This window comes from Chaetomium strumarium (genome assembly GCF_033439665.1).
Source record: "Chaetomium strumarium strain CBS 333.67 chromosome Unknown B0T15scaffold_2, whole genome shotgun sequence".
Taxonomy (NCBI): Eukaryota; Fungi; Ascomycota; class Sordariomycetes; order Sordariales; family Chaetomiaceae; genus Chaetomium; species Chaetomium strumarium.
The window spans coordinates 792025-815854 of record NW_026944430.1 but is presented as its reverse complement, the minus strand read 5'-3'; the positions used below and the strand labels follow the sequence as shown (position 1 = coordinate 815854).

Here is a 23830-nt window from a genome sequence, read left to right as displayed (position 1 = left end):
ACGGGACCGTTATCTTATCGCGGGGCGGCCCCGTATATAACGTTATCCTCAATCAGCAACCACTTTACGCGACCTTACAGATTGGGCTTAGCGCTGTCGCGAAAGCGCGTTTACTTTTGAGTGGACAGCGCGAAATCCAGGGGTGAAGCAAGCAGCCGTTGTTGCCCAATTCCCGTGCCCTCATTTGCATCCCCTCCACAACTCCCGGCCGGCTGCAGTGTCCTCGACCTTACAACTACGGATACAGCAATACCGTAACTATCTTCTCAGCCCATTGAGTCCTGGACTTCCTTTTTCCCAAAGCGAACGGCAATCATGAGGTGAGTTTGGGAATCTGGCACTGTGGAGCCCACCAATATTTGCAGCCTCGAGAGATGTGTTGACCGAGATGTTAGCTCCCCGCTTCGTGAGCACCCGTCGTCAGCAAACCGAGGTGTGCCGGCCGGCAGGGCAGGCCGCAAGCGTGCTCGCACAAATGGTGACGATGCCGCTTCCTCGGTCGGGGCTGCCTCCAGCCCCATCATGCCCTCGTCCCCGCCCGCCTTCAATATCGCGCACGGTGGCGACGACGAGGACGACATTGAAGAGGAGGTCGAGATCCAAGATGACATTGACGACATCGACGAGATGGCTGAGGATGATGTTGATCTGTTCCGTGAAGGCTTCGAGCGGGACTACCGCGAGAAGCCAGACGATGACTACGAGGACATTGACATCGACGACGAGGGTGAATACGAGGCTCTGAACCTGGGTGAGAGGAGGCGCCTCGAGGCCCAACTCAATCGCAGAGACCGAGAAGTTGCTCGGCGACAGCGCATCCCCGCTGCCTTCCTTCCCGGCGAGGACGACGACCGCGACATTGACCTCACGGCGCAGCCCCGCCGGCGCAGGTATCGGTACGATGAGGACCCCGATGAGGACATGGATGCCGACATCATGGACGAGGAGCTCTCGCTCGAGGCCCTGCACGATGTCAAGGCTTCCAGTCTGACCGAATGGGTGGCCCAGCCAGCCGTGCAGCGCACCATCAAGAGGGAGTTCAAAGCCTTCCTGACCGAGTACACAGACGACAGCGGCTCGTCGGTCTACGGCAACCGCATCCGCACTCTCGGCGAGATCAATGCGGAGTCTCTGGAGGTCTCGTACGAGCACCTGTCTACCTCGAAGGCCATCCTGGCATACTTCCTTGCCAATGCCCCGGCCGAGATGCTCAAGCTTTTCGACGAAGTGGCGATGGATGTCGTCCTGCTGCACTATCCAGACTACGAGCGCATCCACTCAGAGATCCATGTCCGCATCTTCGATCTCCCCGTCCACTACACCCTCCGCCAGCTTCGGCAGTCGCATCTCAACTGTCTCGTGCGGGTCAGTGGAGTCGTGACCAGGAGATCGGGCGTCTTCCCTCAGCTGAAGTACGTCAAATTCGACTGCGGGAAGTGCGGTGTCACTCTTGGCCCGTTCCAGCAGGAGTCAAACGTGGAAGTCAAGATCACGTACTGTCAAAGCTGCCAGTCGCGCGGTCCCTTCACGCTCAATTCGGAGAAGACGGTCTACAGGAACTACCAGAAGCTCACTCTTCAGGAATCCCCGGGCACCGTCCCCGCTGGCCGACTTCCTCGGCATCGGGAGGTGATCCTGCTCTGGGACCTCATCGACAAGGCCAAGCCTGGCGAGGAGATTGAGGTCACCGGCATCTACCGGAACAACTATGACGCTCAGCTCAATAACCGCAACGGGTTCCCGGTCTTTGCCACGATCCTCGAAGCCAACAACATCGTCAAGTCGCACGATCAGCTTGCTGGCTTCCGGATGACTGAGGAGGACGAGCACAAGATTCGCCAGCTCGCCAAGGATCCGCACATCGTTGATAAGATCATCAACTCCATCGCTCCCAGTATCTACGGACACACCGATATCAAGACAGCCGTCGCGCTCTCTCTCTTTGGCGGTGTGGCGAAAAAGACAAGAGGCGAGCATCACGTCAGAGGAGACATCAATGTTCTCCTGCTGGGCGATCCGGGCACTGCCAAGTCGCAAGTCCTCAAGTACGTCGAAAAGACAGCCCATAGAGCAGTCTTCGCTACCGGTCAGGGCGCCAGCGCGGTCGGTCTCACGGCTAGTGTCCGTCGGGACCCGCTGACGAGCGAGTGGACCCTGGAGGGCGGCGCCCTGGTGCTCGCCGATAAGGGCACCTGCCTGATCGATGAGTTCGACAAGATGAACGACCAGGACCGGACGTCGATCCACGAAGCCATGGAGCAGCAGACCATCTCCATCTCCAAGGCGGGCATCGTCACGACGCTCCAGGCCCGCTGCGGCATCATCGCCGCCGCCAACCCAATCGGCGGCCGGTACAACTCGACCATCCCCTTCTCGGCCAACGTCGAGCTGACCGAGCCCATTCTGTCGCGTTTCGACATCCTCTGCGTCGTCCGCGATACGGTCGAGCCCGAGGAGGACGAGCGGCTTGCCCGCTTCATCGTCGGCTCCCACAGCCGCAGCCATCCCATGACTAACACCCAGGGGACGACGGCCGGCGGCGCTGATGGCGAGTCGATGGACGTCGAGCCCGACTCCGGCCGCACCGACACGCAAGCCACCACCACCGCTTCTTCTTCTTCTTCTGCAGAGCGCAACAAGGAGGGCGAGATCCCGCAGGAACTGCTCCGCAAGTACATCCTCTACGCGCGCGAGCGCTGCACGCCCAAGCTGTACCACATGGACGAGGACAAGGTGGCCCGTCTGTTCGCCGACATGCGCCGCGAGAGCCTGGCCACGGGCGCTTATCCCATCACTGTATGTCACCCCTCCTTCCCACCCACCGCTTCAATTCCCTCAGATTATACAAAAAAACTAACGATTCTTTTGCAGGTCCGCCATCTTGAAGCCATCATCCGCATCAGCGAGGCCTTCTGCCGGATGCGGCTGTCCGAGTACTGCTCGTCACAAGACATTGACCGCGCCATTGCCGTCACGGTCGAAAGCTTCGTCGGCAGCCAGAAGGTCAGTTGCAAGAAGGCGCTTGCGCGGGCGTTTGCCAAATACACGCTGGCCAGGCCCGGTGCGGCGGGTCAGAGGAGAGCAGGCGGCGGTGCTGCGCGGGGTGGAAGACAGACTGCTGTTTCGGCTTAACAAGTTTTTCGTCTTGTCTTTTTTTGCTGTGTTTTCGCTTTGGTAAGTCTGTGGGGAGGCGTTCATGGATGTGTATGTCTTGGTTTTCGGTTCGGGGTCATATGTTGAGACGAAGCGGTTGGGTTGTGAGGAAAGCTGGGTACAGGATGGGTGGATGTGATACTGTTATTTATGGTAGGAACAATGAATGTTGTTGGTCTGCGTCAGGGGCCATCCAATATCTCAATCTATCACACTATGTTCACTTTCCGGGCCCCAATCTTCTGGAGGCAATGATGCACTCTGTGCAGTGGAACCTACGATGTGAACAGCAAATGGTTCTGTGTATGAAGAGTATTGCTCATGGCCTTACATGGCATCGACCTGTTGAAAAACCGCCAGAAAAGACTGGCTTGACTGACTTGATTATAAGGAGTTATGTTGCCGTCTGATCAACTCCCACATCATAATAAACAGTATGAATAACTCACTCCACCTCCAGCCCAGCCGAACGCCCCATTTTCGATCCTCAAGCCAGGTGTCTCTTAAAGTGAGAGAGTATTGCTTCAAACCTGGCATTCAATGAACCCCCCGCGCAAGCTGTTATTTCACCACCATCGCTGACCCGGCCTCCCTCCCTCCCATAGCTGCGTGTGGGAAATAAATAACCACACCGCTGGTTGTGCAGCGGTAGTACCTCCGTTACATACTATCAACAACACTGTCGGCCAAACAGACACAGTTTCGCACTCAGTTCAGTTCAGTCCTCCACAGCCATCTCATCCACACTCGCCGCACCACCACCACCGCCGCCGCCCTGTCTCTCCCTAGCAACGGCCTCAAGCTTGACATTAGCCCTCGCCATCTCCTGGCTCTCTACAAACCGATCCCAGTGCGCCGGATCCGCCGCCCTCAGCCGTCTCAGCACATCCAGCCTGCGCTCCTTGAAGACACTGACGACGCCCTTTTCCCTGGCCTCGGCATTCAGCTCCTCGTCGCCCAACTCTTCCAGCATCTCGTGCAGCAGCCGGGCATGGTTCGGATCGGCGCCCACCATCTCGACGCCCGACGCCAGCAGCGCGTAGTGCTCGGATCGCAGGTCCGGCGGGCCGTCGTCTCCGTCTGCGCGCTGGGCGCCGATCACGCCGGCGCGGAACTTGTGGCCCGCGCGGAGGACGCGGCCTTCTTCGTGCGCGAGCGCCCTGGAGCTGAGCGAGAGCTGCGAGTTGGAGCGGGAGAGGGACGGGGATTTGATGAGGGTGGCTACGGTGCCGTCGTCTTCGGCTTCGAAGTTGTCGTCCGAGTCTGGGAGGGTGATGGCTGCCGGGTCGTCGACGAGGTCCTCGTTTGAGACGGGGATGGACTTGTCGCTGCCTCTGTCGTCGCTGTCTTTGTTATCGCTAGGGATGCGCGTGTCGGGAAACTCGTCCTCGAAGCGCTTGATTATGCCTTTGAGCGTGTCGTCAAGGAAGATGAGGCGATCTGTATGCGGAGTAACAGGCATTTTAGTAAAGAAGTCCGCTACGTCAGGAGCTAGGGGATGGGTGAGGGACATACAGTAATTTTGGGTGTCGTCCGTGGCAGTCGCCCTGGCCTTCGCAATCGCCGGCTGCAGGCGGAGCCTGATCTTCCGTGCGCTCAGCAGCAGGTGTTTGGACGTCTCCTTGGCCTTCCCGCCGCTGGGCACGGCACGCGGGTGGACCACGCCGTTCTCTACGTCGCGGATGAACTCGCCCGACTGCCGTCTCGACTCGTCGCCGCGGTTCTTCAGACAGGCCGTCAACGCCCTGACAACGCCGGTGCCGCCAATGACGTAGTCCTCGTCCGGCGCCGCATCCACGTCAGCGTCCATGTCCGACGACCTGGCGATATCGTGACCAACCAGCCGCTGAAGCACGTCCGGGTACTCTGGCTCGGGCTTGGCGAGCACCTCGGCCTGGGCCTTAGCCGCCGTCGCGGCCGCCAGCTCCATGTTGCGCAGACAGTACGCCACGACCTGCTTGGCCAGGGCTTTGACGAGGTCGCTCGACTGTTCGCCGGGCACCTCGATCTCGAGCGCGACCAAGCTCGTCGAGACTCTGGCGGCAGCCAGCAACGAGGCGAAGAGAGCGCAAGCCTCTTCTTGGGTGTCTTCTGTCTTGGCGTTCGTCGCCAGCTTCACGAGTTGCGGGTTCTCCAGGAAGCTGACATGGGCAAGACCGGCGACTTCGGGCAGGATCTCGGCGAGCGCAATGGCCTGCTCGGGGCTCATGGCACAGTCAGCCAGGTGGATGCGTTTGAGACACGCCATCTTGGGCAGGTATCTGCAGAGATACATCATTAGCCTGAAATCTAACCGACAGAAGAGATAAAGAAAGACTTGTGCTGACTGACCTCCTCAACACGGACACGGCGCTAGGGTCCGACTCGAACAGTTCGTGATTATGCGACAGGTCGATAAAGCGAAGCCGTGCCAGCTTGGCCAAGGTCGGCAGCAGCTTGCACAGCGACGACGGGGTCAGGTTGCAGTCGGCCAGACTCAGCGCCGTCAGCGGGCAGTTGTCGACCGCCAGGGCATCCGCCAGAGTCGCCAGCCCGTCCCGCAGATCGTTGCCTCCCAGATCGAGGCCCTCGCAGAGTCCCGTCTTCAGGAACCTCGCAACATGGCCGAGCCCTTCCGCATCAATGCCGTTGTTGGCAAGGCCCAAGCGCTTAACGCCACACCGAATGATACCGTCAATGATGTACCCCAACTGCTCAGTGGTGAGGCCCGTCTGGCCAAGACTAAGCAGGCTGAGCGTCGACCCACCGAGTCTTTCCCCTAGTGACCGCGACAGCAGCTGGCACAGGCCCTGCGGCTGTTGCTTGGATCCTGCCGGCGCCGGGCTGCCGTTCAGAGATACGTGGGACACGGCCTGCCGAGGGATTTGTATCCCCGAGAGATCGAGGCTCTTCAGCGTCCGACAGAGGTAGATGAACAAACAGATATGCTTCCACCCCTCCGGACCGATCTTGTTGTTCTTCAGCACCAGCCGCTCCACCACTCCGCCCTGCTCGGTCAGGCCGTCCGGCACGGTGACCGGCCTCCGCCTGTTCCGGCCGCCGTGGGGCGTCTTCCGGGCCGCGAGCAGTCCGGCTAGGATGACACGCAGGCCCTCGTCTGTCAGGCCGCAGCTGTCCAGTATCACCTCCCGCACGGGCACGACGGCCAGGTAGTCGCCGAGGGTGATGAGGTCGGTCAGCTGCATCCAGTAGCCGCCCAGGTCGAGCTTCTCCACCACGCCGGGCTCGGCCGAGCAGTTGGCCGGGTCCATGAGCTGCTCTGTGATCTTGCGAAGGATGGGCGTCTCACGGAGCTGACAGCAGCGGCGGTAGATCCGGACCGGGTTGGTGGTGGGCGCGGCCTGCGTCTTGGGCGTACCCGGGCGCGGAGGCGTTGCGCCGGACGAGGAATCGCTGTCGTAGTGCAGTTCCATCGGGATGGTGCCGTTGGCCTCGGCCTGTCTCCGCTTCTTCTCTTTCCTGGCCTTCCGCTCCTCCTCGCTCTTCTTCTTCTTCTCCTTCTTCTTCTCGACCGCGGCTGCCGCTGCCGCTGCCGTCGCCTTTTCGGAAGTGCTGTCTATGCTCGCTCTCGGCTGCTCGCTGCTGCCGGGTTGCTCGGTGCCTGCCTTCGTTGGTGGCTCCTTCGGGAGTTCTTCGCCGGTGGCCTTGATCTCGCCGTCTGTCTCCTTTTGCAATTCCACCTCCTTAGGATGCTTAAGCGCCTCCCCTTCGCCCCTCTCTTTCATCTTCTTCTTCTGCTCCTTACTTGCCTTGGCCCCGCCTTTGCTGTCCTTATCTTCCAGCTCGTCGGCGTACTTGGGCATGGGCGCAATCTCCACGTCGACGCAAAAGGCAACCCTCCGAAGCTTGGCCTGGTTGAGCCCGTTGATGCCGCAGCGCTCCCTGTGGCGATCCACGTTCAGCACGCGCCGCTCAACCAAGCCGTGATTGTGCGACTTCATATTCGGGCCCAGGTTGCCGTTGGAGGACGACAGTCGCCGAAGCACCTGCAGCAGGCCGGTTTGTGAAGACCGCGGCGGCGCAGGGGTGTAGGGGCCTTCACCCTCGTGTTTGGATGCATGTTGAAGTACGGCGTTCTTGGACGGGACAACCTTGGGCACGGAGAACTCGGCGGGCTTCGGCGAAGCGGTGTTCGCTTGCGGCGGGCTCTGCGCGGCGCCGCCTCCGGAGCTGAACTTGGACGAGATGTTGGAAAACCAGGAATTGCGCCGTTGAGGTGTGGATGCCGGGGCTGGCCTTTTCTCATCCGTGCCTGTCCCTCTCAACGAGTTCGATCGTGCGAGGGTGGTCTGATTGCCGCTGGCGGTCGGCGACTGAGGAGGATGTGGAGCGGGGTCTGGGGCTGGCGCCTCGCGGCCTGCGTTGGATGATGACCTCGGCCGTGCTGTCGCATTCTTCGCAACCTTGTCTGAGATGTTTCGAGACCATCATTAGCAACGCACTCTCAAAGCGTCGCATCCCAATCCTCCTATCTATCCCATGCGCGGACCCAGTATCGGAGGATAACTGCGCAAAAAGTAATGTCAGATTGTGCTGGATGGGCAACCCACCTTTTGGATTCCCGTGCGTCATCCAGCTCACATCCAAACTCTGCATGTGCTCCATCTTGCTGCTGTCGCCGTAACCACGGCGTGCTCGAAACGGATGTCGTTCGCCGATAGCCACCGCGAAGGGGGCCACCCGGTTCGCTACTTAATCACCCTTCTCTATCCACCGACCAGATGCAGGCTGGCAGCGCTGCAACCGTGATCCCCTCGAGCAGTCGAGATCGCAGTGTTCGAATCCGCAGAGCGGTGATCCAGCTGTGGATGCTATGTGCGGTGCGCTCTTCTTTGTCGGCGGGGCTCCGTCACTGATGACATGTGATAGTACTTGATCTGGCCATGGTCTCGGTCAAGGCTGAGGCTGGTTGTCGTTTGTAGGAGTAGAGGATGGCAGCGATCGCAGCAGGAGTCGGTGGTCGCGTGCCTGCGGTTTCCAATATCCGTGTCTCTACTAGTACTTCCCCACAGGTTGACGATACTGCGGGATGAGGTTATTTTCTGGGTCCCCGAACCTTTGTCGCTGGCGCGCGGCTGAGTTGGAAGGTCAGTGCACTGCAACTCAAGGTATAATAACGTAAAGTAAGCCAATGAGCTCCAAAGCACTGGGGTACGTGAGTTGCTCAGTAAGGACCCAAGGAGGCTAAAGAGTCATGTAGTGTTTGTATTAATGGCTCTGTGCTTAAGTTGGCCAAGAGGCGACTATCCCGAGGGCGTTGGCTTGTAGATCACAGGGTCGCCCAGTCGCCACTTTAAGCTCGCCCAGCATGGGCAAGCCAGCGAACTTGTGACCAGCAACTTCAGCAAGCGACCCGCGGCAATGACGCTCAGCTCCATCTTGTGCGCTTCAATGCTGGCTCGGCGCCTTAGGAAGCGGTTCAATTACAGATCAAATGGACCTGTGCCACCCTTGTCCAGCTTCATTGTGAAGCCCTGCTGTGCGAGGACTGGTCCGTCCCACCTGCGCGGACAAGATCGACACAATCACAGAATGCAAGATCGTTTCTTAGACAGACAATCCAGAAAGATATTATAACCTTGCTGATTGTATCATCATCTGGTGCTCAGCACTCCAAGGTTTTTTAAACAATCTTGAATATGTGGAGCTCAAGCGATTACACAATACTACATCCCGAGTACATGTAGAAGCCCGAAGCGCGAGAGGAATAACGTTATGAGGAAGATACAGCATGCAGCCGAGAGGTCGAGCAAGCATGGGCAGAAGACTGACTGCTACCAGGGATACATGGCGATGATATCATAGTCCATATAAAACTTCACTTAAGCTAAGGTTCCACACCTGGCGGACTCGCCGATTTCGAGGGTCTTGCTCTCATATCGGGGGTTCGGCCCACCACCTCTCCATCCGCAGTTCCCTTCGCCAACAAGAAGAAAGGCCGAAAAGAGCGAGGCGGCAAGGTAAGAACACAAACAAAAATAGTTGGAAACGACTCCATCTTGACGAATATACGCCTTAAGAAAGCTCAGCCTCAACAACACATGAGAACGTTCCTGGGGAATCCGATTCGGGAACGGCACACTGTTTAGGTACCTGGCTGCGGGAGTCCCAGTTTGTCCCCATGACCGCATCATCCAGAACGCCTCCCTCTCCTCGTCTCTAGAGCCAATCTGAAACATGCTACTACACTCAACCCAGACACTTTTGGCGCTTTATGTCTGCATACTCGCTCAGCCGCTGTCCTGTTTTACCAGAGCATATATTAAGAAACATCGAATCACCGACTCAAATGCAGCTCTTGCGTCACAGAGCTTTATACGCAAGCTCGGAAGTTGATTGGCCTCTTTTTGGTGAACCCTGGTCATTGTCCCATTTGCCCGCCCCGTCCCATGCGATGAAACTCCTAAAGAACAAGCAGCCATGAGCCCAGATAATGTGCGACCAGTACCTAGCAAAAGAAAACCATCTACTCCTCCCGAAGCTCGGCAATCTTCTCCTGCACCCGCTTTTCGCGCTCCTCCTTGGTGAGCTTCGACTTCTTGTACTTGAGCGACTCCTGCTTCCACTCCTCCTTGCTCTTCTTGGGAGCGTCGCTCTCGTACTTCTTGAAGGGGTCTTCCCGAATAGCCTTGTGGGCCTCGGCGTACAGGTCCTCCAGAGCATCCGCCTCGATATCGTCCTCAATGTACTTGACGAACTGGCTCCTGTAGCGCTCCTCATCATCATCGGCGAGCGTCTCCATGTACTCGGCGACGTGACCACCGAAGATGTACTTCTTGAGAACCTCGGCATCGAGCTCCTCGGTCTCCATGTCGAAGCCAGGGAAGCGGTTCTCGGAGTGGGGGACCAGGATGCCACCGTCCGAGGCGCCCTTCATGACGCCGAAGACACGGGCACCGGTCGAGGTGCGGGCAAGACCGACGTCGAGGAACGCCTTGAAGGGGCGGCGCTCGCCGTCGTCGGTCTCGGCAGCCTCGGTGAGAGTGTACTCTCCATCGGGCTCCTCAACACCAGTGAAGGTCTTGTCAAGGCCGAGCTTGGCGAGGACACGGCGGGCGAGCAGGAGGCCGGTGGCGTAGGCAGCGGCCCAGTTGGTCAGACCGTGCTCAATGCCGTAGGCACGGAGCTCGTGCGAGTAGGCGGCGGCGAAGACCTTGTCGCCGTTGATCTCGGAGGTCACGATCTGGGTGATGATGTCGCGGTTCGAGAAGCGGACGACAAGGCGGTACTTGGGCGCGCCATACTTGTTCTTGGCCTGGGTGATCAGGCGCTTGCGGGCATAGTAATCGGTCTTGCCCTCTCTCCTGCGCTTGTACTTGGTCTGGAAGCGGCTACGGGCAGTCAGCACGTCTCTGCCGGCATCTCGTTAGTCAAGCCGAGAGCACTCACCTGTAGTACGCGCTGTTCTTGACCAGCTTGTGGAAGGCCTGGAATCTCGCGATCCCCGAGTCAGCAATTTGCGCTTCAGAATATTCCCCTCTTCCGAAGCATCTTGCATTGACTCTCGATAACTCGTTCGGGAGCTGCCGCAATGGCAGACCGGCATGTTAACTCACCATTTTGACTGCTTGTCGGTGGGCGATGCGTGTTCAGCAGGTCGACTCACGGGTTGCACAATCGAAGGAGCGAAATTCGCGGCACGAAATATTTCGTGCGTCAATTCAACCCCACAGCCCTAGCGGTGGGGGACGAGGGCGGTGAGAGAGCCGGGTTGGGGACGACTGATTACATAAGGTAGCCAAGCCAAGCTGTTCCTGGGCGAGCCGAGGTTCTCATCCTCGGTTGCCGGGCCCGTTCACGTCGCTGGCCGGAGCCATCTCAGCCGCGCAGCGGTGCAACCTCCTACCACGATGGCCGTTTCAACATTCCAACGTCTCACTCCTGGAGTGACATAGCACGGGGATGTTCTCTAAAGAATTTTCTGTTGAACTGATCCTCGAAACCATCGACAACATGTCCCAATCACCGCCCAAGGTCGTCCTCTTCGACATCGGCGGTGTTTGCGTGTGTAACATCACAAAACCCAAGTATCTTTGCAAGAACTCTCATTGACACTCATACTCCGCAACCAGGTCGTCTCCCCCTTCCAATCCATCCTAGACTACGAGCTGAGCCGAGGCATTCCGCCAGGCTGGATCAACTACTCCATCGCCAAGTCCGCGCCCAACGGATTCTGGCATCGGCTCGAGACGGGCAGCATCCCGATGGACGCCGCCTTCTTCGCCGGCTTCAACGCAGACCTGCATGACCAGTCCCGCTGGGAAGCCTTCTACCGCGCCCAGCAGGCCCGCAACCCTTCCGTTTCTTCTTCTTCCCTGCCCAAGCAGGAGGTGCCCCCACTGCCACAGGTCGACGGCGAGTGGCTGTTCCACGACATGATGGCCGCGGCGAGGGCGCCCGATCCGTGGATGTACCCGGCGCTGAAGGCGCTGAAGGCGAGCGGGCAGTACATGGTCGCCGCGCTGAGCAACACGGTCATCTTCCCGCCGGACCACGTGTACTCACAGAAGGATTTCCTCGACGATCCCGTGCGGAGCCTGTTTGACGTGTTTGTGTCGTCCGCGCATGTGGGGCTGAGGAAGCCTGATCCTAGAATCTACCAGTTGGCGCTGGAGAGGGTGGATGAGTTTGCCAAGGCGAATGCGGACTCGGATAGGGGCCGGGCGCTGGGGTGGTCGGAGGGCGTCAGCGCCGGGGAGATCGTGTTCCTAGATGATATCGGCGAGAATCTGAAGGCGGCCAAGGCCGCTGGTTTTCGGACTATTAGGGTGCCGCTGGGGAGGGCGTATGAAGCCGTGGAAGAACTTGAGAAGGTGACGGGCCTGAAGCTGGCGGGTGATCATCCGAAAATTCCTGTCAAGCCGAACTTCAGGGGCAGTAAGGCGAAGATCTGAGACGCTCTTATTAGGTCTGGGCTCGGGGGGCGAGATTCACATGGCAGCAATGATACCCAAGACGATATTTGGCTATGTTCTTGCGAGATATTGACCAGACTACTGGCTCAGTCGGTTAGGTGATTTGTTGCGTAAAGCACCTGTCCACCTTCCTCTGGCCAATGCTCTACATACCACGTCGCCCGTTCCCGGTGCTATTATGCTATAACCTCGCCCTACAGTCAATCCTCCTCCTGCCAGACAGGAGGCCTAACCCGTCTCTCCATGGTCAAAAGAAGACATATATACACCAAACTTACCCCAACAGTCGAAGCAGAGATGGGTCGAGGAATCAGAATCAGATCCACGAACAACAATGGAATAAGAAAAATGAGAAGACCTAGATAGTTAATCTTCCACTTTGTGAACATCGTCCCGCCCCGTTTTCTATGTGATGCCCAGCTCCCTCCAACCCGAACAACACGGGATATGCCATCCTAATCGCCCCGCGCCAGTCTAGATGCAGAAACCCCCGTTCAATGAGAAAGCGCGTAGATCTGCTATTGCGCGGAGTCATCCAGAAGAATATGCTAGCCACGGTAGTAGGGAAAAGGAGTGAGTCCAGCAGAGAAAAAAGAATAATGAAAACCAAACCGAGATAATGGCTAATGAGTCAGTCCAGACATAAACCCCCACCCCCCCCAACTCCATTCTAAACCTACTCAAGCGCCACCATACCTAGTACCCATATCAAACATCATGGGATGGAGTACCCAGTTACTCGATCCTCGTACGCGCCGCGATTTCGGTGCTACTTCTTGTATTTCTGCTCACAGTCAGCGATTCCCGTCCAGGGCAGGCCTCATATTTAAGATAGGCAAGACTTACCGCGTCCACCCGCCTCCGGTGCATCGGATCCAACGAGTTAGTCACGCCCAACAGGGTCTGCCCAATCGCCCTCGTCGCACCGATGGCCGGCCGCAGTATGATAGTAGGTGCCTGCTTCAGCACGGCCTTCGCCGCACCCTGTGCGTTCTGGCTCTGCATGACCTCGGCCGGCACCGCAATGATGGCGTCCCTCGCGACGGCGAGGTCTCTGGCCAGGCCGGCGTACGCGCCCCGGATGCCCTGGACGACGCCTAGCGGCTGGTGCGCGTAAAGGCTGATCTTGCGGTGGCTCTCCTCCTCGTACTCGTCCACCTCCCAGTCATCGCCAAGGACGGCCACGCCGGCGGCGGAGCTGCTGCCTTCTCCCGCCTGGTGGGGCGCAAGCAGGTCCTCGGCGCCTTGCAGGGCGTTCTGCGTGCCGATGGCGAGCTTGGCGCCTAGCTTGACGACCTCGATGCCCGTTGACTTGGCAAAGGCGGTGGCGCCTTTCTTGATGCTTCGGATGATGCGGCCATCCTTGCGATACTCCCTGATTGGGACTTCGATCAGGTCTCGAAAGCCGCTTCCTGCGTTGACAAGCGACCGCACAGACGCTAGACCAGCGAGGAACGTGGGCAGCTGGTTGCCGATCACGTCTTTCATCCATACCTTGTCAAGCCGCTTGCCGAGGTCCTCGAGCCCGGGCACGCCGTACAGGATGACCCGATGGAGGACCAAGCGGGCTTCCTCGAGGATCACGAAGTTCATCAGCTCCGTCGTCGAGCCCGAACGCAGCCCGGCATAGTCGACCCGCTTCGGCTTGAAGTCAAGTTTGACGGGGATGCGGCTGATCTCCGCCCGGTGGATGAAGAGGATATCGCTCGGTGACGCCACTGGCACAGACTCGTCTTTGAACTGGAAGAAACGGATGATGAAGTCCAGCGCGTCCTGGTCGACGTGCAGCCTCAAGGGCAAAACCTTGGCCTTTACGACCAATTCCGTGACCGGCGTCTGCACAGGCCGTATAGTCATGATCTCCAAGTGCACCATGCTCGCCCCCATTTCCCGCTCGCCGGCGTCAATGTCATACGTAGCAAACTTCTTCCATGTCGATGTAGGAACGTGGTCGAAAATGTCAAGGTCTCGGACCCTGACATCGACCGAGCTGAGCGTCTCCCCGGATCCTGGCGGGAACGCGACCATGTCCGCATTCACGCCCTTGAGCTCGAATGTGATCTTATGACGCTTGCTCCTGTTCAGTTTTAGGCTCTTGGATCTGCGATGTTGCCCAGCCGCGCGAACTGTCGTCTGGGTGACGGTCGTGGTAGCGACGGATTCCGTGTCCCCGAAATCCTGCAAGCCCTGGTTGATGGCCTGGGTCAACTCTCTCGGGTCACGGCTGGCCGGAATGCCAATGTAGATCGAATTGAAGAGGCAGTCGCCAATGACGGTCTCATCCTCGTCGAATTCTTCGTCATATCCGCGGCTGCGGTCTGCCCAAGTTCGTCGCTCGTGCGCCTTTGTCTCCACCTCTTGAACAGCCCTGGCAATCACCTCCCGGGTGCGGGCCCAGTCATATCCATCAAACAGGTTCCATATGATATGCATATCACGAACCGAGACCTTCAAGGGGTAGTGCTCGGGCCCGGAATTGTTGTTTTGCGCGTATCCGTCCTCCTTGGGGTTCCAGCGATGCGTTGTGCCGTCATCCTGAGGGGGCTGTGCAAAATAATCCTCGTGGATCGAGAGATCGGAGCTGCTGCTTTCGAGTTCGCTGCTGCTCTTAACTCCAAGACTGGCAGTGCTGAGAAGAACACCGTCATTGGTGTCTTCGATCTTTGTGCTTTCGGACGCGGCGTTAAACAGTTCTTCATGGAGAGCCCCTTCCTCGTACAACTGCGAATCGAGATTCAGCGGGTTGTCATTTGGTCCGCCATACAACTCCTCGTCGCTGCCAATGCTCTCTCCGAGCTCCTGTGCCACGGCGAAGTCGTTGTCGAAATCGTAATCCCCTTCGGCACCACCAAAAGCCTCGAGCCTGATGGAGTTCAGTAGGTCTTCGAACGGAACCACAGACGTCCGATACTTATTCTCCTTGCTTGGCGGAGTAGGCGGCGCGAGTGCACCGGCCAAAGCAATCAGCGTCTGTGTCGAGTCCGCGCATGTTTCGAGGATCAGGAGGTCGTCGCGCACTTCGACCTCTAACCGGGTCTCGCCCGCGGCGTCTTTGGTCGCCTTTACCGTGGCACCTGCCGAGGAGATCTGGCAGATATTGACGTATCCCTTCCCGCACAGCTCAGTGACCTGCGGAGACGGAGCCGCTTGGGGCCGCCGGGTCGATGCGAAGGGAGCTCCGCCGGACTCGAGGATAGAGACATCATCGATGAGTAGGACAGCGGCTCTCTTCAATCTTGTTACTGTGATCAAATTGTCTTTTGTCCCCGGCACCACGTCAATGTGAGCATCGGTAAGCGCAAGGGTCAGCTTGGACGGTAACCCAAGAGGATTGAGGCCAACGAGACAATCCCGGAGGGCCACATCCACTTTCATCGGCTTGGACTCTTTAGCTTTACCCGTCGACAGCAGCGCCTCTGAAGGGGCTCTTTGAATGGCGGCATGAGCTTGACCGCCCAAATTCGCAACAGACGCGGCTAGGCTGGCCTCGTAGTCTTGAGGTGTGGCATCCTCAGCGAGATCCAGAATGTCCATGATCGTCGGCACTCGGTACTCCACGCTCAATCCGGTCAGAATGAGCTTGAGGACCGGTTCGATGTCATCGATCATCCTCATCCTCAAGACTGGCGGGTTCTGCGAAGAACCAGTTGCCGGTGCCGGGGAAGTCGCCACAAGCTGCTCAACCGTGTTCCGTTTGAGGGAAACATGGCCCAGAGCGATAGCAACCAAGGCAGGCACTGTGATATGGGCAAGTTCGAGGTCCGCGAGGGAGGCTTGAACGGCACCGAACCTTCCGCCAAAATGGACACGACAATCAGCACTCTTGACGTGACCCAGAGTCAGTAGACCTGGCCGGTCATCTTCGGGTAGGTATTTGGCGACAGTCCCAAGCTTAGCGAGATCCTCGGCAAGACCAGGAAGGCAGCTGAGCTGCTGCAGGTTGCCCGCGTCAACCCTTACTTTGCCAACAGTGAATGACAGCACCGGTCCCTTTCTTCGCTGCCGGAGCAGAGTGTCGACCATGATCTCATCCTCGTCCTCGTCGAACTTAGTTTGAGAAGGAGTGATCAACTCAAGCAACTCCTCAAGGTCTTTGGTCCGCGGGAGCAAGAAATAGTCGAGTCTGGTATCCACGATTTCGACAGCGACGGGGGCTTCGGATTTGGAGGCATTTAAGTAGGGCCCGAGCACTTGTATCTTGCTGAAATGAATGCCAATATGCCCACTCCTGTTGATCAGTTTAAGGGCGCTAGTGTTCAGTACGGCACTGCAGTCCTTTCCAACGACATCGAGCTGCAGACCGTTGATACGCAAATCAATCTTCTTCGCGTTTGATGCGGCCCCCTCGCCCGGGTGGGAAGGTTCTTCAAAACGGACCCCTCTGGGTTTCTGAGCCGACTTGGCCGGAGTTTTGCCAGCCCTCGACGCGGTTGATGTGATCGAAGCCCCCATGTTAAGGAAGCCACTGAGCCCACCGAACCAGCTGAACGCCTCGTCGAGCCTCTGAAGATCCAACTTGACGTGGAGGGGCAGAGTGTTTACCTCTATCCGCGAAGTATCAGACCCCATTGTGGCCTTGACAGCGATGTCCTGGCCGGCCGAGGGAAACGTGTTTGCCACGGACTCGAACAACTGAACGGAGCGGTCGAACGAGATTATGTCCTCATTTGCGTACCCAAACCTCAGCTTCTCGACGCTGAGGTCCGCTGCTGTTTGCGAACCTTCGCTGGACACCGTGCCTCTAAGGTCTCCAAGAATAATTTGGAGCAGAACAGGGGTGCAGTTAGATGGTTGCTTCTCTGATGTCTTGCGAGCGATGGTGGAAACCCCGGGAAGCCTCTCCAGTAACAATACGGAAAGCTTCTCCACGGCCACTTTGATATCAGGAGTCTTAGATTTGGGCCCCGATACCGATGAACCAAGACCGGTAGCTTCGCTCGGTTCGCCTTGGGCCGCTTCAAGAAGCCGAGCCGCCACCATAGCCACCAAAAACCCAATCGAAGCATCGAAACGGAATTCTACGGGTTTCAATGCAATCTCGATGGATGGTTGCATGCTCGTCTTTTGAGCTGGCTGCGTAGGAATCGGCATGACTTTGGGGCTCACAGTCGCTGAGGCATGGAGTGAGAACGCCCCTGGCATGTCTGGAGATATCGACTTTTCCATGTCAGGAGCCGCGAGATGAACGTGCTCGCGCGGCGATGGCACGTAGACTGATACTGAGTCAACCGATAAAACCTCTTTCACCAGGCGAGGTGGACCACGAGGGGTGGGAATATCTTCTGGTGCGGGTTCGGCCTCCTCAATCACCGGCTGCGCTTCGTAAAGAGTTTGTTGCGCGGAGTTCTCGGCCCGGTCACTCCCTTCGTGGAGAGCAGAGGGGGTCGCCACGGCCGCAGCCACGGTGTCATGGGGAGAATCTTCGAACGCATCCCAGGCTCCCGGCATTCCGCCACGCAATCTGGTCGATTCAGCCTGCGAGAAAGCACTCATATACATACTTTCAGCTTCCTCGTGGCTGTAAAGGTGGGATTGCGTCAAGTCCTCTGAGGGCGCGCTTCCCGAACTGATATTGGAGTCCGAGTGGACGGATGCAGCTGGAGAGAGGGCAACTGGCTGCGAGATATGTTCGGGTGGTTGAAGAGAAAGCTGAGACTCCGCTTCCTGTCCATAGGGCGACAAGGCTCTAAACCGCTGAAGTATTGTCGATTCCGAGTCTTCGGTGAGAGTATGAGGCGGGGGAGAACCTCGGTAGACCGAAGCCCTCGGAGTGGAGAGTGGCGAACTTGGTTCCACGACTTGATCAGAGCCGGTGTTTCCCCCCAAGTCGTAGGGAATGTTGAAAGCCACCTCGCCATCTCCCGGTAGATATCGGCTCTGTGAAAGGTCGCCGGAACCTGCCATCATCGAATCGGAGCTCACACTACTAGCGAGTCCAGCGGCAGGGAAGGTGCGCGACCCAGTCACTACTGGCGACCGTGATGCCATGGGTGAGAGCATCGCCGGGGAGGAGACCATAGATGAGAAAACATTCGCCTCGGTGATCAAAGCGGCGCGGATGTTGTCTAACAGGATGTGTCGTTTCCCATCCTTGTGCACAATCAAAGGCCCTTCGTCTGGCGAGTCCGTGGGCGTAGTCACTCCTTCCACGTTGATAGTGTCCAGCGATAGTTCAAAGGTCACCGGTTCTAGAGTCGAAGCACTTGGGTCAAGCGGCACATCGACATCAACCTGAAACCGCACACCCTGCACACGGATTTGCATTCTGTCGATGATCCCTTGCAGGAAGCCGGTCAGGAATGTAGGCAGGGACAGGTTCTGACCAGTGCCAACCGTCGAGCCATCGACGCTGTCAGGCTCACTTATGGCCACTGAAGCCCCGAGGTCTTGACTTCCAGCTGCGAGGGCCTGTTCCAGCTCTTGTTCCAGCTCCTCCTTTTCTGCCACCGGCTGTATCTTCAGAAAAGCCTGCGCAAGATCTGCAGCGGTCGGGACAGCGTCAGAGACGCCCGCGCCCTCGCCATGTTTGGCAGCCTTGTCTTGCTTTGGTGCAACCTTCAGGCGAATGTCAACGCCATCTACCTCGACCGTGATGGGGCTGGTGTAGAAGTCCATGGGGACCGTGACTCGGAGAACGAGAACCTTGGCCTTTTGCAGTGAGAAGGCTGGTGGGAGCCCCAGCAGCTTCTCGAGTTTCTGGGTAGAGCCGTCAGTGTCTGCAACCCCCTGCTGACTTGGGTAGGGAGTAGCGGGGAAGGGCGCGTACCTGAAGCACGAGACCGACATCTCGAAACTCGAGGACCGTATTTCGACCGAGAGCGAAATCAAGCTTCTCCAGATCTAGTGTCTGCTTGTCGAGAACATCCAGGCGGGACAGTGCAAAGCGGAGTAGTTGCTTGGGCATCAGCGAGGCCCGGAAGGACTGGAAAAATGACGCCATGGCGGGCAGGCGGTCTCGATGATGGTTGTGATATAAGAATCCGTCCGAGAAGTTGCGAGATGGAAGCTAAACAAGTCGACCTTGGAGTGAGAGAGCCGAACCGGGTGGCAGCGTTCTCATCAATCGACCACCGGGGTTGAGCACGGGGGACGGAGGAAAGCAATAGGCACGGTCATGATGGGACGAGCATTCGGCACGGCCTGGAGGTCGAGGCTGGATCTAGATTCGTGTTTGATGGCGCATATATGATGTAAACCACTTAAGGCAGAACGAGGGGGTAGAGACCGATAGAGTCTGTGAACGCTGGCGCAGGGAGAAACCGCCTGGTGGGCCGCAACAGCAAAATTGTTGTGAGGTAATGAAGTAAGGTCGGGCGATACCAGATCATGAGCTGGCGGCACTGCTTGGTGTGATGGTAGTGCATGGCACAGAGCACCCGTGACGATGGTTTGAGAGCCCGTGTCGGGCAGGGAAGCCAATCTGTTGGTCGACCTTATCGGCAGGCAAGTATGAGGCGCGGGGCGTGGGGCAATGGGGATTCAGGGCCCACTTTAGAGGTTACCAGCTCCACAGTTATGCAGCGGCGCTGAAGGTGCAGGTTCTCGGATGCCGGCTCAGTCCTTGCAACGGGTGGCCGGAGCTCGAGCGACCTCCACCAAAAACAGTTCGGCATTAGGCAAGGCAGAACACCAGAACAGGTAGCTAACCGTTACCTAACTCCAGAATGTATCCAATGGATGTTAGTATTCGGCATTCTGCTAGCTAGTGCCGCTGCCTTCCGGGTCTTTCAATAGGCAACCAGCGAAGTGGCCGGTAACGATGGGAAGACGGTGTGCTTCTTAGCGGTCTATGCTTGCGAGCTACCTGAAAGAGGCAATGCCGGCCGCCTCTGCGATCAGATGATCAACCTCTTTCCTGAAGGACGAAAGCGGGATCGACGACACATTCGGGGAGAATACAAGACCTCGAGGCTCTTACTACAAATAGCCCGAGAACCCACAAATAAACGGTAAAAACGCTGTGTTTGTATGCAAGCACGAAACTACATCTCTAACGGATTCTACGGTGTAATGGATGACTCTGTGTCCCAGCTCTCCTCACCCCACGCTCACCTCAATTCTAAGAAAAGTCTATTCCCCCCTTTCCACCTCAGGCCCCTTCAGCTCGCCGTCCCCGTCTTGAGGTCTCCGATCCCCCTGGGCAATCCTCTTCGCAACTTGCTCGCCGCTCCAGTACGCCCCCGTCACCGTTCCCAGGGCGACGAACGGCGCCGTGTGCTCTCCCGCAAGCCATATCCCCTCCGCCGGCATGCCGTTCCGCATAGCTACAATATCCTTGTCCCCTTCGAGCAATCCCGCCTGGAAGTTGGCGTAGCTCCCGTTGCCCGCCAGATCGTCGCCCGACCAGTCTGTCGCAAAGCAGGCTGTGGGCTGGCAGTCCGGGTTGGATGCGTCGTACGACGGCAGGCGCGAGTAGTACGGCTTGAAGTACTCGAACAGGAAGGCGTCTCTGTCCTTAGCAGAGGGGAGGGAGCGGCGTTTGGAGGTGAGGAACCGGGATTGCTCCCCATAGGTGTAGAATAAGAGAGTTGGGTGGGCGTGGCCGGCGGCAAGGGAGCCGAGCTCGACCATTTCTTCGAGCCAGCGGTTGGGGTTCAGATTGGGCGCGTATGTCGGGGCAAGCCACTGACAGAAGCCCTGCACTGTGCGGCCGTCGTCCGGAGACGGAGTGAGCCAAAAGGCGGAGGGAAATGAGATGTAGACCTGACAGCGCTTTTAGCAAGTGGCGAAATACAGGGCGGCGACAGGCTTAACCTTCTCTAGGGTCCCGTAACCGATGCTTCGGATGGCTTTGCATAACCGGTCGGGAAGCGGAGGGAAGAAGGATTGTAGGTTCTGTTTTAACCAGCCCAGCGGGCAGGTAACCACAACTTCATCGAACTCAAGGACCTGACCATCGGTGGTTTTGACCTTGACCGTGTCGTTTTGCCCTGTGGATTTCCCATGTACTTCGGACACGCGGGTTTGGTAGCGAATGTCTGCGCCGCCAACAGCTGGCTGGGCGACCCTCTCTAGGACTTTGTTATATGTCCCCGCACAAAAGAGGTTTTCTAGGCGCATGATTAGCATGGGCACTGCCACAGCCCCGCGGACGGCGGGATCTATCTCACCGCCCTCTATGCATTCCTCCAGCCAGAAGAACTTCAAGCTTTGTGTGCTGAGAGGGCTGCCCACGAAGGTCCCCCATAGCTCAGCCATCTGGAGAACCATGCGTCTTTGCCTCACATAACCTTCCTCCGTGTCGGGTATCCTCTTCGTAACCTGCTCCTGGAAGAAATCCAACAGTGACCTATCCGGGTCTATCTCTGAGCCGCACTTATTCGAGTACTCAAACGCCTCCTCGATGATAGTCCACATCAAGGTCGAGTACTTCTCGCCCTCTTCGAACGGCAAGAGCTGACCACCCTCGTCGAACGCGTAGAAGTGGTTCTCCAGACCGCCGACTGCCGTCTTCGTCTCCCGGACCAGGTCCATGATCGGGTTGTCCGTTGTACCGTGAATCCAGTTTGCGCCAACATCTACCAGGTGGCCATTTGGCAGCCTTTCCTGGAATATCCTGCCGCCCAAGCGATTCCGTGCTTCCAGCACTGTGACGCGGAAACCGTTGCGCAGCAGCAAGTCGGCGCATCTGAGGCCCGCGAAGCCTGCACCCACGATACCAACATGCGGTTTCCTGCTCTGGTCGAGGGCCTCACGCTGCGGTGGATGATTGTGAGCATGGTATTCGGTTTTTGTCATGCTTTCGCACCCGGCTCCGAAACATCCCGTCGTACCCGCTTAGGCACTGTCAGGAGTGCCCACGAGCTGGAGGCCACGGGATGAAGCAGCTATTTTGAGCTGGGTACCAAATACCTTCAAGATTTTATCCATGATGCTAGATCCGCTAATGGTGGAGAGTCGAGCCCGTTTTAAATCCTGGTATATTTTTGATGAGCTCTTGCGTGCTGCACTGGTAACGGACATTGAATAAGCATCCATGTTGAGCTGTGAGAAGATGCGCAGAGTGGATGCTGAGACTTCAAGCTGAAGAAAACGAAGACTGTAGGTGTAGGGCAGGGTGGTATGTCCCGCCTGAAATTGCCACAACCAGGGCGGTTTGGGTACTGGGGAAGGACAGAAGGTGCTTGCGGTAACAACTCAAAGACGAGTCATCATGATGGAGTAATATAGACGACCCGGTGAGTGGTTATTTGAGGTTGGGGGACGAAACTCAGCGGGAATGCCACCGGCCGCCGGGCTGGATTCACCTGCCAGGGCATGGGAATGGCGAGACGGGACGGAGAGAATACTAGTAATCTACCTCCTGAGGATCAAAGAGGACATGGTGGTATGGATGTGAATGGCCACCTAGGCAAAAGCCAATAAGATCCCGCCGCCGGCCCCGATAAAATAAAGGCAGGTATGCACAGTACCTCCCTCCTTATTATTATTATTTGCGGTCTGCTGCGGCGCGGCAATGTCGACAGCACGCATATGGCAAAACGAACGGAGTCCCATTTGGCAAGTCTGGGGACTGGACAACCTATCCTCCACCCAATGGAGCCGGGGAGGGATGAATGCAGGAGAAACCGTTGTCGGAGTGCTCGGTTGAGACCGGGTGACCACTTGGTATCGCCGCGTGCTTCTCCTTCCCCGCCGAGCAGCCAATAATGGTCGCCCTCTTGAGCATGCCATCTGACCTCTCGGCCTGGGCTAGATGTGGTGCCGTGCTGGGCGAAAGCGGAGAGAAGCAAGCTCACCGAATTGGAACACACTTTGTTGGAGGGAGCCTCCATAGAGAGAAGAATAGGGGCTGGCTGTGTGCGTAACACATGCGCGCCTCAAGTTGGCAACTTCGATCTTGTGTCTAGTCTAGACCTCGCACCAGAATAAGAATGCGCTAGTAGGCGGACTGCTAGCGATTCCGATCGGAGACAATCTAATACTGGAAATAGGTCGATAACTTATAAGGTGCCAAAGAGTAGATGGCACGCACCTCGGTTTTGCTTCTGCGGCTTAAGTTCTTGTTCGTTAGTGCCGGAGTCGAAACCTCTTATAACATCATGCTAGAGGTAGGCCGCTAGCAGATCGCGGGGGCGGAGAAGAATCCCGCAGGAAGCAGCAAGGCGAACAAGAATCCTACAATACCACACAAGTCCGCACCATACTCTGTCTCGAGTTTGTAACTACCGTCCTTCGCAGTGGTCTCCTTTTGTTCCACATCCTCCCGTCAGTGATATTCTCAATGTTGATCCTTGGCCGGGCAGCGAGCCTGAGGGGGGCGATTGCGGTGAGGGGTAAGTATCCATGGATGCAATCCGTACAGACCGTGATACAATATCGTACCTGTACAGAAATACCTTTCGTTACTTTCCAGTGGACATGAAACACGGGACAACGCCAATTGCTGAGGCAGGAGGAAGCCCTCCACCAAAGCGTCGCCTGCACTGACAGATTTATGCCGTGGTAGGCACCCAGTGACAATGACTTGCCATTACAGCGGAGCAGCCTCATATATCCAAGCATTTGGAACTGTAGGTCTACTTTCCAGGAAGAGACACACTGATGAGTCTGACACTCGAGTCATTACAAAGCCCGGGATAGTTGCGTCCCGCTGACAGGTGCGCAATCCAAGTGACATGCCAAGGCTTCGCCTGTGGAGCTGGACCTGGGCGCCGAGGGCCGCAGCCAATCAATGCCAGTCTATTTACCTTCGGTTCCCCAGATTCCCGAAACGGCCTGAAGCCGAGCACGTGCCGAGGCAGTCAGGAAGGTGCCGGCAC

At 57.5% G+C, this 23830-nt stretch overlaps 6 protein-coding genes across 6 annotated transcripts; 2 read left to right on the top strand and 4 right to left on the bottom strand.

Annotated features, from left to right (window-relative positions):
- The first annotated feature begins 118 nt into the window (after positions 1-118).
- Positions 119-3386, top strand: B0T15DRAFT_428486 (MCM2/3/5 family-domain-containing protein). The gene is made up of 3 exons (XM_062865689.1): positions 119-320; positions 396-2796; positions 2872-3386. Exons 1-3 carry the CDS (start codon positions 316-318, stop codon positions 3130-3132), a joined length of 2667 nt encoding a protein of 888 aa, XP_062723710.1. The 5' UTR covers positions 119-315; the 3' UTR covers positions 3133-3386.
- Positions 3387-3501: 115 nt separating this feature from the next.
- B0T15DRAFT_90684 (uncharacterized protein) lies at positions 3502-8136 on the bottom strand. Its single transcript, XM_062871437.1, has 4 exons — positions 7704-8136; positions 5485-7561; positions 4669-5414; positions 3502-4593 (listed from the first exon to the last, which is right to left on the bottom strand). The coding sequence occupies exons 1-4, from the start codon at positions 7756-7758 to the stop codon at positions 3872-3874; spliced, it is 3600 nt and encodes a 1199-aa protein (XP_062723709.1). The 5' UTR covers positions 7759-8136; the 3' UTR covers positions 3502-3871.
- A 1323-nt stretch (positions 8137-9459) lies between these two features.
- B0T15DRAFT_90518 (uncharacterized protein) lies at positions 9460-10918 on the bottom strand. The gene is made up of 3 exons (XM_062871436.1): positions 10710-10918; positions 10543-10580; positions 9460-10484 (listed from the first exon to the last, which is right to left on the bottom strand). The coding sequence occupies exons 1-3, from the start codon at positions 10710-10712 to the stop codon at positions 9620-9622; spliced, it is 906 nt and encodes a 301-aa protein (XP_062723708.1). The 5' UTR covers positions 10713-10918; the 3' UTR covers positions 9460-9619.
- B0T15DRAFT_523059 (HAD-like domain-containing protein) lies at positions 10834-12111 on the top strand. The gene is made up of 2 exons (XM_062868662.1): positions 10834-11157; positions 11226-12111. Exons 1-2 carry the CDS (start codon positions 11056-11058, stop codon positions 12045-12047), a joined length of 924 nt encoding a protein of 307 aa, XP_062723707.1. The 5' UTR covers positions 10834-11055; the 3' UTR covers positions 12048-12111.
- A 522-nt stretch (positions 12112-12633) lies between these two features.
- On the bottom strand, positions 12634-19137 carry B0T15DRAFT_90514 (uncharacterized protein). The gene is made up of 3 exons (XM_062871435.1): positions 18835-19137; positions 12915-18764; positions 12634-12852 (listed from the first exon to the last, which is right to left on the bottom strand). Exons 1-3 carry the CDS (start codon positions 19006-19008, stop codon positions 12838-12840), a joined length of 6039 nt encoding a protein of 2012 aa, XP_062723706.1. The 5' UTR covers positions 19009-19137; the 3' UTR covers positions 12634-12837.
- A 1001-nt stretch (positions 19138-20138) lies between these two features.
- Positions 20139-22046, bottom strand: B0T15DRAFT_390511 (uncharacterized protein; the record flags this gene model as incomplete). The annotated part of the gene is made up of 4 exons (XM_062864543.1): positions 20139-20771; positions 20823-21118; positions 21179-21764; positions 21921-22046. The coding sequence occupies 4 exons, from the start codon at positions 22044-22046 to the stop codon at positions 20139-20141; spliced, it is 1641 nt and encodes a 546-aa protein (XP_062723705.1).
- Between the last annotated feature and the right edge of the window lie 1784 nt (positions 22047-23830).